The following is a 14,939-nucleotide window of genomic DNA, read 5'->3' as shown; positions in this document are numbered from 1 at the left end:
AGGCCATTCAGATTTCTGCTGATCAGCTGCTTCCTGATCCGTGGGATGGAGGCAGTTTGAAAACAGGTGCTATCGGAGTACCAGTCAGAGCAGATCTAACTGGATCCTGTCCACTTTGATGGTGTTCCACTATATAAAAATCTTCATACTAAAGTAAAACTTTAGTACAAACAAAAAAAGTACCTAAGTGTACTTTGATGTATTTTCAAAAATTGAGCATATCCATGTAACCAGTAGCCCCGTCAAGAAACACTCCAGCATCCCTGAAGCCCCCACTGTGCCCCGTCTTGGTCGCCCCCGTCCCCGAAGACCAGCACTGTCCTAGCTCCCAGCAACATAATTTAGTTGTGCTTGGTTTTGCACCTTGCATAAGGGAAACCCTACTGTAAGTCCTCTTTCATGACTTCTTCTGCTTGGTTTCACACTGGTATGTGGTGTCGAGTGTAGATGCTGGCACCTGCTGTCATTGCTGTATAATATTCCGTCACAGGACCTTTAGCCTTTCCAGTTTGGGCTGTTATGAAGATTGTTGTTATGCACGTTCTTTTATGTTTTTTGGCGAACATACATACCCATTTCTGTAAAGGAGACTGATCTTTTTTTCTTTTTTCTTTCTTTAAGATTTTTTTTTTTTTTTTGAGAGAGAGAGAGAGTGAGCACGTAAGCAGGGAAAAGGAGAGGGAGAGGGAGAGGGAAGGAATCCCAAGCAGACTCCTGAGCATGGAGCCCATCGCGGGGCTTGATCTCAGGACCCTGAGATCATGACCTGAGCCTAAACCAAGAGTCGGTGTCTTAACCAACTGAGCCACCCAGGCACCCTGAGATGGATCCATTTTTAAATGTAGCCTTTCATGATACTTTGGCATATAGACTACCCGTGGTTGGAAGGTCGGGTAGAAATTAGTTTTATAAGGATCAAAAGGCATGATTAATTTTAGTTCAAAGCAGCCTACTTTTTTCTCTTCTCTCCCCAAGACAGACGCCTGAGGATGGGAGCTGAGCAGAACACACCTCTGCCCGGGGAGTGACAAACTGAGCAGAGCTGGGAAACACTGATCTAAGCCATACTCAGGGATAGAAAGTGGTGGCTTTTGTTTTTGCTTTCACTTGTTACTGCAGTAGCAGTTTGTGGGCAGAAAGAGCTTTAAATAAAGGTAAAAGCTTAAAGTCTCAGATTCACCAAAACTTTTGTAATGTTTTTTCCTTGCACATCATGAAACGTTGACAGTAATTAGATCACCAAATCACCCCCGAACTTGGCCACCCAACTTTTATTTATACTTCTATTAGTCTCCCTTTAACGCCCCCAGCTATGCAGTTCTGATGTGCAGAGGCAGACATTTCGAGAAGAAAATGCCTGCAGACCCAGGGACAGCATAACGGCCTGAGCACTGCAGATATTCTTCTTCAAGCTTCTTGAGGTGTTTTGTTTTGTTTTGTTTTTTAACCATTTAGACTACATGCCACAATAAATTATTAAAGGGTTTACAGTTCCTGTAAATCACCCTTGCAGGCAATATTTCATTCGATGATCTTAGCAACTCTCTGGGGTCGACAGGAAAGGTTGTGTGGAGCACAGGGTGGATGAAAATGTTCCAGCTAATTTGGAAAGTGCCATCCATTTGTAACTGATCTTGTTATGAGCTGTTTATTATTTTTGTAACTGGAAATTTCCAAACTTCCTCCATCCCCTTCTTCTCACAATACTCCTCTGTATGTTCCCCGTTGGCAGGAGGGTGAGGCAGCTAGGAGCGTCCTGCGCTAAGCTTTCCGCCGCTTGAAGCGGCTTCTGATCCACCTTTTAATTTTATTTTTTAGCCAGTAAGCACTTAATCCTTTTGAGGGTGTTATAGTAGAAGGTGTTAGCCGAGGCAGTGGCTTGTCACACGGCATCACTGGCAAATCCAGGCTTCTGGCGGTTTCTCTCTCTTCCAAGGCAGTGCTCCAATCGGAACACGAAGCTGGGGGCTCCCTCGGGGGACAAGGTGCCGGTTACTCACACAGTGCCTCTGGCTCCCATGCACGTCCATACATCTGAGCTCTGCAGAAATGCCAGCACGCACATGACTTGGTCTCGAGGCATGTGGATTTTTGCTCCGCATTCAAACCATGTGACCAAGACCACAGACACTTGGATAGGATGATTCCTTTAACAACCATATTGCACAGCCACTCTGCTGCCCTTTGATGTGTGGATACTCTATCATTTGACTAGCTTCCCCCCCCCTTTTTTTCCCTCAGAAATATATTTGGTCTGGCATTCTGAGAGAGCCTTAAATCTCTTTTCCCCAAGATGCAGCTTTAAATATTCCAGAGATCAAATATTCTCATTTCGATTTTAACGTACAGAACAATATTAATGAAAATCACCTCTCCCCTTAAGCCGTGTCCGTCTGAGTCACGCGGGGGCTCGTTACTATGCTCGCGACCACATTGCTTGGGCTGTGAACATCGTCAATCCTGTGATTCACTGTTGTTTGAAGAACGACAGTTTTATGTGAGTATTTCTTCCTCCATCATGCTGGCATTCACCTTGGCTGTTACAAATTATGTAGAGTATCCTATTTTTTTTTTTTCTGCAATAAGTTAAATGGGGAGAAGATTCTATGGTATATTGTCTCATTTCTTAGACATGCTGCTGAGTCATTTCCCCTTCATAACTGGGCTAGTTTTCACTAATACCTTTAATTACACCAGTTCTTTTTAATAAAACTCATTTTTATTGACTTTCGCTCTACTTAATGAATCCTTCTTGGTGAAACAGGAGCTTCCTGGCACCGAGTATAAAATGACCCCTTATGACAGCTGAAGGTGGGTTGCATTTTTCTATCTCCTTTATCTATAAGCAGTGTATGTTTCTTGTTTTTGTTTTTCTGTTTTTGTTTTTTTTCTATGCTGGACTAAATCGACTGAAAGCTTTATTTCTCTATTACATGGGCTGGCCTTACCTTATGAAATAGAATTCTTAAAAGCTTATACTGTATATTTTTTTAAAAGATCTTGGATAACCTGAATTGTATTATTTTAAATGGCACTTAAGAAAAGCTCAAGGAGAATTCTTTTTATAATTCAGTACCTATTTTATATTGTGAGTAATTATTCCCTAATTTATCTATCTGTATTTTTTTTATTGATGGCTTTCTAATAGCACACACTTGTAGCTAAGTACATAGGGGGAAAAAAGAAGACATTTTACTGAAGAATAAGCAAAGACATTATCTTTAATTGTGTCTGGCATATGCTTTAATGTAAAGTTAACTTTTATTTACCTTCAGGATACCCACCCTCACTCCTGTTCTCCCTACAGCCACCCCAACCCCGAGACCCACCCCATTCACAGTTGTATCTCTGGGCTAATAATTAGTCCATTAGCAGCACTGTTTTGATTGGGTGTTACCTAACTGTGTAGCTCTTTATGGAGCTTTATTTTAAACCCAGTGTCATCTCTTCTTAGCACATCAGTTTTTCTTCTCATGTTTTGACAGATCTGTCCTTCCCCACCCAGTTCTGGTACACCACCACCCTGTCCTATCACACCACACAGATTAAAGGCAAATCCATTCTGCATTCCCTTCCTGCATCTCAGCTCTGGGATTTTGTGAGCAGTGTTAGCCTTTAGCTTAGCCAATGTAGGGATGTGATAATGCATAAGTTTAAAGCAAGGTCCCCTAGTCTGAAAATCTCTCTTCCACGGTCCTGTCCTTCAATGCCCCAAACCATGCCTATATTTCCTGTTGCTCTACTTTGCATTTGGACATTAAGGGCTGCGATTAAGATGTAAATGTTATAAGAGAGCTAACCCATCTTAGCCTGAATTTCTTTCTTCCTGTCTCTTTCTTCCTGTCTCTTTCTTCCTGTCTTTCTTCCTGTCTGCCTGTCAGCCCACCTTCCTTCCTTCCTACCTTCCTTCCTTCCTTCCTTCCTTCCACCATAGAGGAATAATCAATCATTGGAATCTGAGAAAATTAAACATAGGATAATTGATATTGGGGAAAAGCAAGAGAAATAGAAAAGCCAGCAAAATGGAGCTCACGCTAAAATGGCATCAGAGAGTGCTGATTTAGGGGTATTAAAAACAATTAGGGTTGAGGGTAAAGGGGAGAAAAAGTGAAAAGTGAAAGCAAAATGGTGACACCAGGTAACGTTAAAGGGAAACCCGAAAAGCAGCAACTCCGTCTCCTATTCAGTGTTGTTGGAAGTAGCCTACGTTGTATTTCTGGAAGCTCTTGTGGGACCGCTTCAGCTGTTTCTCTTAATGGGCTATTCTGTGCCACTGTCCCTGTTACACTTAATTTACTGTTTAATGAGATTCCTCACCTCAGGCCCCTGCTTAGCTTTGTTAGTCCCATGACCCCTTGCTTCTGTGCACTTGTGCACGTGCTCTTGCTGCCGGGCGGCTGGCTGCTGTAGCACAAGTTGACCGATCCAAAAGCCTTTCGTAACCCGCCTCTGCCTTAAATTCTTCTTCACGTAGAAGGGGAGAAAAAAAACAACCACCACCAAAGCGAAACTGGCCGTTGTTGTCCAGACTCCCTTGCAGCTGGGGGTAGCCATAGAGCTGAAACCTCACTATTGAGACGTACAGGGATATCTGGCTAGAAGCTTCGGGGGAAACTGGCTGACAACCCAGTTCAATCATGAATGTAATCATTTGAAAAACAAATCTGAACTTCTTATTTAAAGGAGAGTCAATCCTCACAGCAACTCTATAAAAATAGAGCGTTATATCTTCTTAAGAGGAAACTAAGGTTCGGAGAAGCTAAGTAATTTGGGCAAAGTGACGGAGCCTGTAGGTTGTAAGACAGAGACCTAACCCCAGGGCTTCTGGATTCAGATGGGACAGTCAGGCCCCTCCCACTGCTTTGTGCTGCCTGGTTGGTCACCCTTGTAAGGAAGTCAAGTGTATCTGCACCTGTAAAAGTCATATGAATTAGAAATTCACTTATAAATCTGTTGAGTTGTTTCGCATTTTTTCCGGGATCACAGCTTTATTCTCCAAGCAACTTGGCTTTAACGCCAGCTTTAGTCTGATTCTCCCCAGTGGGGGGCCCTCCGGCTGGATATTTCATGTGTGTTCTTGACCAGGAGGGGTACTCACTTGCTGATCTGATTTCTACCTTGTTTCCTTTGACCCACATTCCTTTCCTTTCTTGAATTGCCCAGAGAGAGAATCCATGCACCAGCACTGACTCTCAACCTGTCTTCTCTAGGACCACAGAAAACAGGTGCGTCTCACTCATGGCCTCCTACCATGTCTGTCCCTGTATCTTTTTATCTCCCACCCAAAACCTCCCCCTGAGCTGACGCAGAAGGAACAGGCATCTCTTTTCAAGTAGCAAACTTACTTGCTCTTGTGAGCAGAGCAGAAGATGTGGCCTCTTGCCCGGCCCTACCATCACTTAAATTTGGGGTCAGGTCATTTATCCTCTCCATTTGTCTTAGTCAGTTTGGGCGACTTTCACAAAGTACCATAGGCTGATGGCTGATATAAAGAAATTCCTCATAGTTCTAGAGGCTGAGAAGTCGGAGATCAAGGTGCCAGCCTGGTCTATGTCTGATGAGGGCTCTCTTTCTGGTTTGCAAATGGCTCTCATCTTGCTGTGTCCTCACTTGGCAGGGAAAGAGAGCCTCTCTTTTGTGTTTCTTCCTATAAGGGCACTAATCCCATTCCTGAGGGCTCCACCCTCATGATTTAATCACCTTCCAAAGGCCCTACCTCCAAACAGCATCACACTAGGGATTAGGCTTCAACATATAAATTTTGGGACAGTGGGAACAAAAACATTCAGTCCATTGTACCATCCCTTCCTGTAAAAAGGGATAAATGATTTCTTTCCCACCTCACCTAAGAGGAATATTATGAGGAGGGCAAATCAATTACTTATTCAACTAATGTTTAATGGGCATCCACTATGGAACAGGTGTTATGCTTGAGCTTGGAGAATCAAAGATTAGAAGGTAAGGTTCCTGCCCTGGTTGCACTGGTGGGGATAGATTTGTAAAGAGAAGGCTTCGATTTAGGAGAAGTGCTAAAAGAAAAGTGTACATATGCTGTAGGAACCCAGCCTGGCAGTTCAGAGAAACGTCCACGAAGAGTTTGTGCCTGAACCTCAAAAGACAAACAAGGGAAAGGAGAGAAAGAACACTTCAGGGAAGGGAGGCTGCATTGACAGAGAAATGACATGGGAACAAGATGGCGAGGATGGCAGAGGTCGCTCCTTATGCTGTAGGCAAGGGCCAGACCAGGACTGTGAGCCTCCCGCGGGCAGGGAGCATGTCTCAGTCATCCTCATATCCCTGTCATCTAGCAAAGTGCCCGCCATCAAGGAAGGTGCTCAGTGATTGTTTATTACGTGTCGAATGAATGGAGGGCTTTCAGGAGATCGCCCAAATACCTACAACACACAGTAGAAATTGGTGAGGACCGTGAGGGAGATACAGATGAAACATTCTGGATTGCAGTGGTGGGAGAGCGGCGGTGGGGAAGGACGGTGACTCCATGGAGAAGCAGCCTGTGAACCAGGCCTTCGGGGATGGATGGTGAGGTTTATCAGAGCGGCTTCTCTATTTTTCTCTTCCGTGTCACATTCTTCCATTTACCAACCTCTTGACACTGGCTTAAGTTTCCCTCCACCCCCTCTTCTTCCTGGCTTCCTTCCTGGATTACTTCTTTCATCCTGTGTAGAAGCCCTTCCTCCTCTCTAATAAGCCAGAGGGTAAAAAGGCGTTGCCCAAGCCCTTTCACCTCTCCTCCGGAGGCATTTTATTGCAAAGACTTGGGATAAAATAGCTCTGGCAAACTTATGTCTTTAAAAGATCCAGAAAGAAGGAAAGTCTCACACTTTTTCGCCACGTTGAAATGAACAGAACATAGAAATAGTAGAGATGATTGGGTAACTTCATGACCCTGAAACCCAGAGAAACAGTGACAAGAATACACCAAGGTGTTTTGGTTTAAAGTAATGTAATTTATGGATCACCATTCAGGCTTGAAAGAGCTACAGGTATGCTGCTTTAAAATGCAAGAATGCTTCCCTAGAGTTTGCTGAATTAGTCAAGAGATTAACGCAAGAGCATTTGGGCCTAACCCTACCCTAGCACACACTGCCTTCAAAGGCAGGGGTAAGAAAATAGTAATAAAGACCCAAAGGGGGATGTTAATTCCATTGTGGTATAATTAAGCAATGCATATATACGCACATACACGTGTGCACGTACGTAACAGATGACGACGAGGCAAGGCTCTGATGACCACACGGGGCTCTTGGTGCCCAATATCAGTCACAACAAATCCAAAGCAGTCAAACCTGTGAAAGGGTTAGGAGAAGGGAAACTTTAAAACATTGTCCTCTGAAAGCAGGAAGGGAAGTTAATCACCTGCCTCAAAAAGTACGTGTAGCAACCCACACTTGGTTTAAAAGAGATAATTAGTTTGAAGAAATAATTAAATAAAAAATAAATGGGTCACCCTAATACCATTTTCTGGTCAAATACATTTCTACTAAATACAGAAACTAAATAAAGAGGATGGGCTATATTCTAGGATAGCATAAAGGAACTGTGGTTTTAAAAAAAATCCGCTTAAATATTTAATAAAACATTATCATATGTACTGGAAAACATCAATATGCATCCAAAAGGATTTGAAATGTTTATCATGTTTTAAACTGTTGACCATTGGATAGGACACCTCAGGCCTGTTTGGCCCCACTGCTGGAGTGGCTGGGAACGAGAGGGGTCAGACCCAGGCTGTCACTAAGTGTGGGCTGGGGTGGGGGTCGTCTCTGCCACCTGAATTTCCTCCTCTGCAGATCTCTGCTCTTTGAAGAGCAAGGCTGTAAAAATTCAAAAGGACAATGAATAATTTCTTGGCAAGAGTAGAAAACATCAGGTTGGTGTTTATTCTTCCATTGACTTTGGTCCCATACAAATTATGCTGAGAAAGCAGGGGCGTCTTCCAGTGGGCAATGACCTCATTTTAGCTGTATCTTCCTAAAATGATATCACAAAAACAAATCCACCCCCTCTAACATGGCTTACAAAGAGTAGATCTTTCACCATTCTGAAAGAGTTCATTCTTACTTGCAGGTTGATGATATAACTTCATCTAACTGCCCAACTTCCGCTCTGTTAAGCATGTTAGTACAAGCCATGTTCGACTCGGTTCTTTTTTTAGTGTTTCCTTTGATTATTCTGTTTCCATTTTTTAAAATGCTTTGTGTTTGGAAGTTTCCTTGCATTTCCTGAACCGTCAGAGTGTTTCAAGAGAAACATTGAGCTCTTTAGGCTGCAGTTTGTGTGTGTGTGTGTGTGTGTGCGTGTAAATCCAGGGCTGCCTGCGAACAAATGTTGTATTGTATATTATATGGAGCTGCCTCCTCTCCTTCTCGAACAGAGCACCTGGTGTTACTGGTTTCAAAGAATATTTCAAGATTGGCAGTTGGAGTCTCTTCATAGAAGTGTAACAGCGCTTCCCAGAAAGCTTGAAAAATGATATTCAAAGTGAAGGAGAATAGAGAATGGGTGTCACCCTCTAAAAGAATAGTGAGCAGCCGCAAGAACCTTCATTCAAAAGGATTCGGAGAGAAAATGGAGACGTCTGAGAACCAGCTTTACAGCTCGGTGTGAGCTTAGAAGATTGAGTAACCTCTTGAAACAGGGTTCTGCCTGATCTGTCTGCCAGCATGTTTCTTGTGCGAAAAAAACGAAACCAAACCAAACCAAGCTCTCTGCTTCAGGCAGTATCCCAGAAAAGTTTCATTCAAAAGCTAGAAATTGCAACAAATCTTCGGGCAACTTGGAAAGTGTTACTCAAAGCCCCTGACTTTTTTTCTTAAAAAGAAAAAAAAATGGTGGAATAAAGATGTTTCACAACAAATCTGGCCTTTGGTGGGAAGGCTTGATCCACCATTGTGAAGTCTTGATTTCACAGCCACCAACCCCCACTGCCTCTTCAGTGCACGTACAAGGTTAGGGAACCTGCTTGGAAGGTTAAAATGAAAAATATTCCAAGTCAATTCTGCGAGACATAGGGTCCTTTCCTTATCTCGCTCAGCTCTCAAATGTTCCCTGTCACCGCTCACAGATCAGAAGTCGTTTTGGAAAAATCAAACTTTTATTCACCCCCAGATATGGGATAAATCAGAATCAAAGGAAATTACCTCCTTGAAAGTCTCCTTCACAAATGGAGTAGATACTTCGACTCCTTTTCCTGAATATGCTTCCCGTAAGTGTCCTGAATCTTGGATTGCACATCAATAAATAAACTTTTAACGAGGTCGTGGGAAGAGTATCAGACTAAGGCCTTGACCACTTAGAAAGACTCAGAAACCTGAACTGTGACCATTTGTTTTGTGTCATCAGCTTACATAATAATTACGGTGATTTATTTTTCTACAGTCTTTCTTATGAAGCCATATCCTTTATAATCAAGTACTCAGAAATTCATGCATAAAGTGTATTTACTCTTCGGACCTGGCAGATGTGAAATGAAATAGATATGAGGAGTACACTTTTTCTGGACGACATTGTTATAAGAGCCATTTTTTATTTGCATCTTGCTCGTTCAAAGCAGCTCAGGAAAGAGTACAAATGAGCCAGTAAAAGCCTGCCTCATGCGTACTGCCGCACGTAAAGATCTATGTTTTCATTTTCAAAGGCCAGCATATTGCTTTGGAAAGACATAAAGTAAGATAAAACTAGACCGTATTCGTCTTATCACTGTCTAGCAAGTGTCATAATGTCTAATTAATGTGTCCATGATCGCATAGGAGGAGTCAAATAAACTGCTATCAGACCCACTTTTCCATTTCGGCTCAGCAAATGCTGGTAGATAGGCAGAAAAGCAGGCACAGAGACAGACCAGAAGGAAGAAAAAGGAACCTTCTCATTGCTTCCTACTATGACTGCTTTCAAGTTAATTACGTATTGTGCAAAAAGTCTTCAGAGAAGTTTCTTCACAATCATTGGTTACGCACCCTGGAATGCCATAGTCTTTTTCTTTTTTTTAACTTTATTTTAAGATTTTTATTTATTTGTTTATTTTTAACTGAGCTTTATGCCCCATGTGGGGCTTGAACTCACGACCCCAAGATCAAGAGTTGCATGCTCTACCAACGGAGCCAGCCAGGTGCCCCTGCCATGGTCTCTATTAACCTGTCGATTGTGTACATTCCCAAAGCATTCAAATAAATTGCATTATTTTAAATACTAGGTATCGTGAAGACAGTAAGTTGACTAAGAACACTTACCTTTTCGTATATCAAAAGAGACACTTGAAGTCATAGATGCCAGAGGAATAAGGAAAATATCTTACATATTTTTAGGTTTAAAATGTTTTGTTATTTATTAGCAGATGTGGACAAAAAACCCATTATAAGTGGGAGGGGGTGGTAGTGGTTGAAAAGACTGACAGAGGAGGTGATGTGACAGGCTTGGGTTAGGCAATTGGACCAGACAAAGAAGGAGGGAAGTTGGATTGACCGAGGGGAAGGGTGGGAGCAGAGCTGCTGGGAACAGTAGCGCTGAACTCTCGGTGTGTCACTGTGGCTAGGCAGAGACCCACGTGTGCAGTCCCAGGGGACTGGTCCAGTTCCATCCCTGCAGGCTCCAAGTTTAAGAGCTCCCCTGCATTCCACAGATGGGTGAAAGCCTGCGGCTGGGTCCCTACCTGACTTCTGCTTCTCCCCACCTCATTCTCCCGACCTACACAGTCTCCATCCTCCTCCCACTTGCTGTCATGCTTACGCTATCTGTTGACCTCTCTGGTTGCCACCAGTATGACATGATGTAAGTGGCATCCTCTCCCTAGCTTATGGATGCATTTGCAAATACATAGAAGAAATCATGTGTTAGGCACCCCGTGTTTGCCAAATTAATTATGATTCCACAAGGTTTCTGATTTTCTCCCAAACCAATGAGAGAATATCTTCCCCTGTTTATCCAGTAAAATATAGCTCAGGTATCAATTCCTATATTCTTCCTCTGAGCCTCACCTTCCACCCAATTACCAAGGCTGGGATAAGTATTACCCCTTTAAAAGTAGCATTTATCAGAAGTACTGAAATGGTCTGTTTAGTGTTTTTTCTTCCCCACTAGCCCATAAGCTGTTCGTGCTCTTTCATATACGTCTATGTAAGCGTGAGAGCCTCTGTGTATGACACATCTCCTACGTGCCAAGCACGGTGGTAAATATTTTGTGTGCATTATCTCAGTGGAGGAAACTCATCGAAGACACTGAGACTCAGAAGGGGAGCCATTTCCCCAGTCTATAAGCCAGATTCCAGGCCAGGTCGGTCTGACTGCACAGCCCATATAATCACTTACTCCACACCAAAGAACCTGGCACACAGTTATTCAGTGATTCCTTCAACTGAAAGAAGGAAAAGAGTTGGGAGAAGAGGGGATAAGGGAGCAGGTACACCCCAAAAACTAAAGCTCAGAGCTGTGGTCCAGACTCCCAGTCCAAAGCTGATTCTAGTGTCCGCAGCTGAACCATTTGGAATGAATCCCTCTCAGAAGCATATTGGAAATCTGTAGAATGCAACAAACATATCCTAAGTATGTTAGGACAGTCTTAGAGCTCCTGATGACATCAGTGTGAAGAAGGTGAAAAGAAAGCTATGGACAGAGTAGGGCATTAAATAATCGTGGCTCTCGTCCTGGAAGCAACTGATGTTTTTGTCGTCACTAAAGCTAAGCCCCCCAAAGCAACTAGGGAATACCACAAGACGCCTCAAGTCTAGAAGACCATGGATCTAAGAGTACTGAACGCTTAGCAGAGGACAGATCGCATCCCTCTCCCTTCAGCGTGTTCCTCAAAAGCCCTTTGTAATTACTATTTGGCCATCCTTTACCACTGTCTATGTACTCGGGCAATTTTTAGGGAAGGTGAAATGAAGTTCTTAAGCTAAGTATCAGATGTGTTTAAACTTGTTCAAAACTTCTCTCATCCCCTGTAGTAATTTGGCATACGTGTTTAACAAGAATTTAAGCCCTTAAATATTGATTTAGTCGTTTGTGCTGTCTATCAAAGCATGTCTCTTTTCTAACTTGGAGCAGATGAACTTTCCCAAACCACCTCAATCAAAACAATAACAACAATGGCCTTTTTCTTCGAGTTCTTTCTTGGTTCAATACGGAGACAGGCCTCCGCAGCACCAAGGTGGAGTAGGGGGACACACAGCTCGTCAGGTACCTCCCGCTGGAAGATAAGGATACAAAACTGGAACTGAGTTTGGGTTTGGGTTGGCAGCCACTGCTGAGTAGAGGATGAGGGTGAAGCGAGATGTGCTGACCTGTACAAATGGTCTAAGAGAAGGAGAACAAGCCAATTCACCGCTGGCCTAGATTCCTCAGGCAGCAGTCCTCTGATTTCCATTGTGTGTTCACGGCTTGGGCTGGGGCCCAAGAGGCCTCAAGAGTCCCGGCAAGCCATGCCTGAGAGAAGTCGCTCCTCCAGGGACAGTGGCCACATTGAGCAAGGGAAGATGTGGAACCAAGGACAAGTATTCCTGAAATATGTTTTGAAATTCCTATTTAATGCATATATTCGGCAGCATACCAGAGCCCTTAGTAACAGCCCGTTGGGTGTTGTGACAACGGCGTGGGTGTAATGACAGCAGCCTGTGTGGGACGTGGCACTCTCTGGGGGCCGAGCTGCTGCAGTCTGAGGATCAGCTTTTATTTCAGTGGGAGCTCTGCACACACTAGGGCCACAGTTTGAGGTCTCTGGGGGTGGGCGGGAGGGGTCACTTTAATGAGAGCAGACTTCCCGTGGGAGGCCCCACTTCCTGACAGGGGGAAGGATAAAAATGCAGCTCCAGAAACCAGAGTGCCTCTCAACTATTTAAAGTCACCCCTTTAAAAAACCCTGCACACTCAGATGGCTGTCAGGATGGATTTAGGGATTTCCAGTTTCGATATGGAAAATGTATTCTCTAAAGCGGTTTCTATAGAGTGGAAAATTATGGCTCTTTCATACAAATATAATAATAAAGCTGGTCTGAAAGGGCTCATATGCTTGGTACTTGTTGGGAATTAAGTTTTTTCTTGCTAGGTGAGGAGCCCTGCCCCTCTTCTGTGACTATACACTCTCAAAGGAAGAGACTCCTCTGTATGGCTTTTTGCGTGTGTACAAATTATGTCTTTGCATCTATCCTTTTTTTTTTAATTAAGATTTTATTTATTTACTTGAGAGAGCAAGAGCAAGAGAGAGCATAGAGGGAGAGGGAAAGCTTAACCGACTGAGCCACCCAGGCGCCCCCATGTCTTTGCATCTATCTTTGTAGAACAAAAACCTTTGCAAGTTAGTATTAAATCAGCAGTCGTTAGTCATGAGAGAAAAAGGAACATAGGAAACTTCTTAAAAAAAAAAACTTTAAAGTCAAAATTTGATTACTTTGACAAAAGTAGGCCTCCATTCAATGAAAATTTTTGTTAGATTATTTAGTCATTGCAGGGAGCTGGAGTGATTAAAATGTTTTATAATGCACTGTTGTTTTCCATGAAACTCTAGTGTGGCCCTGTTCCCCGGCCACAGGAATGTAAGAGCTTCTTGGCAAATACCCTGACTAGGACCGGGTGGGACGATGTATAATTAATGTCAAGTGTTATTGCCCTTCTCCAATGCCATCCACCCACTGACCAGCATCAACTTCCTCCTGTTCTTTCTGTATTCAGAGCTTGGTTTACAGCACTCTGGTTCTGAATATAGCAGGATAAAATTCTGGTTTCCCTTTTTGAGAATACACATGATGAAAATCAGGTTCGTGTAACAAGAGCTAACTTTCTTATATCTTTGTTAAAGGCGTTCAGAACGAGCCAACATTTTTACAGTTAGAGATAATATTCAAGTTAGTAAAGATCTTTTTTTTTAAAGAACATTCTATAGCTACTTTTCAGGGGGTATAATTTTGTTCTCAATTGTTTAACATTTTCCCTTGAGTTTTGCTTGACAAGTATTGGGAAAGAATGTCTGGCAACTGTTAATGAAACTGCAGGCTCTTTTTTTCTCTCTTTCTTGTTTCTATAAACTTACTAGACAGGCTTAAGTCCAAAGAATGATAAAGTAAGAAGATATTTGTACATTAAAATGAAAGCAGGAATAAAAATAAATATTCCTGAATATCTTAGAATATTGAATGGGAATCAGAGTAGAAACCATGAGATTCAGATACATTACCCAGAAGCCGAATTGTCTAATGAGGAAAGCTATAATTGTGAAAACCAAAATTCCAAGTCAGTGCTAGAGCCAATTTTATTTTATGAAAGTAAAGCTGAGAATTTTAATTAAATCGTAGTTCTTCCTGTGAGGTTCCTGGGAAGGAAATGTAAGGATAGATCTTAACGGGGATGAGGTTCATCGGATTGGTGTTAGTATGCTCTCCTGTGCCCATACTGGTGGTTGAAATATTGAAACACTTCCGTACGCATTGGTAAAGAGCCATGGCCTAGAGCTCTCAGTGCCCTCTGCCAACCCCGTGGCTGCCTAGGCCCCTCTTTGAGACTCCCCCTTCATCTCATCTCCCCAAAACCCAGCTACTAAAGGAGTCACACTCAGTACACAGGGGTGTCTCAGACCCTGCCCCAGCCCAGAGTGGCAGACTACTTGGTTAGTGCCCATATTAACCTGTTAACCGTGTTAACCTGTTGTTCAGTACTTTGCATATCATGCCTATGCTAGTGGAAAGCCTATAAATTAAAACAGCTAAAATAAGGATATCTCTGTAGAAAGGAAAGTCAGACAAATGTTACACCAAAGAGAAAAACTAAGAGTGGTATTTAAAGCTCAGATTGAATACGTTGTAAGCAAAGCGTCAGAGTCATGGGGACGTGGGAGATCAAAGTCCCGGCATAGCTTTTCTCTGCCTATTGCGTTGCTGATTCACAATGTCTGCAAGAATTCTCTTCCTCCCCCGTCCTCTCATTTTAGCAGCATA

The 14,939-nt window shown here is 42.9% G+C and overlaps 1 protein-coding gene across 34 annotated transcripts in view; it reads left to right on the top strand.

Annotated features, from left to right (window-relative positions):
• The window catches only part of STAU2 (staufen double-stranded RNA binding protein 2), a 313,412-nt gene that overhangs the window by 266,569 nt on the left and 31,904 nt on the right, over positions 1-14,939 (top strand). The window contains exon 17 of one of the 34 annotated variants that reach the window (XM_048212624.2): positions 8,396-10,212. The exons of the other annotated variants lie outside the window; for them this stretch is intronic. Coding sequence (XP_048068581.1) covers positions 8,396-8,494 — 99 coding nt within the window. The 3' untranslated portion in view covers positions 8,495-10,212. Of the gene's footprint in view, positions 1-8,395; positions 10,213-14,939 lie in introns of those variants that run through there. 34 annotated transcript variants of the gene reach the window in all.

Source organism: Ursus arctos, unplaced genomic scaffold (genome assembly GCF_023065955.2).
Source record: "Ursus arctos isolate Adak ecotype North America unplaced genomic scaffold, UrsArc2.0 scaffold_6, whole genome shotgun sequence".
Classification (NCBI taxonomy): domain Eukaryota; kingdom Metazoa; phylum Chordata; class Mammalia; order Carnivora; family Ursidae; genus Ursus; species Ursus arctos.
The sequence above is the reverse complement of the archived record's forward strand: the minus strand, read 5'-3'. Positions and strand labels throughout refer to the sequence as shown.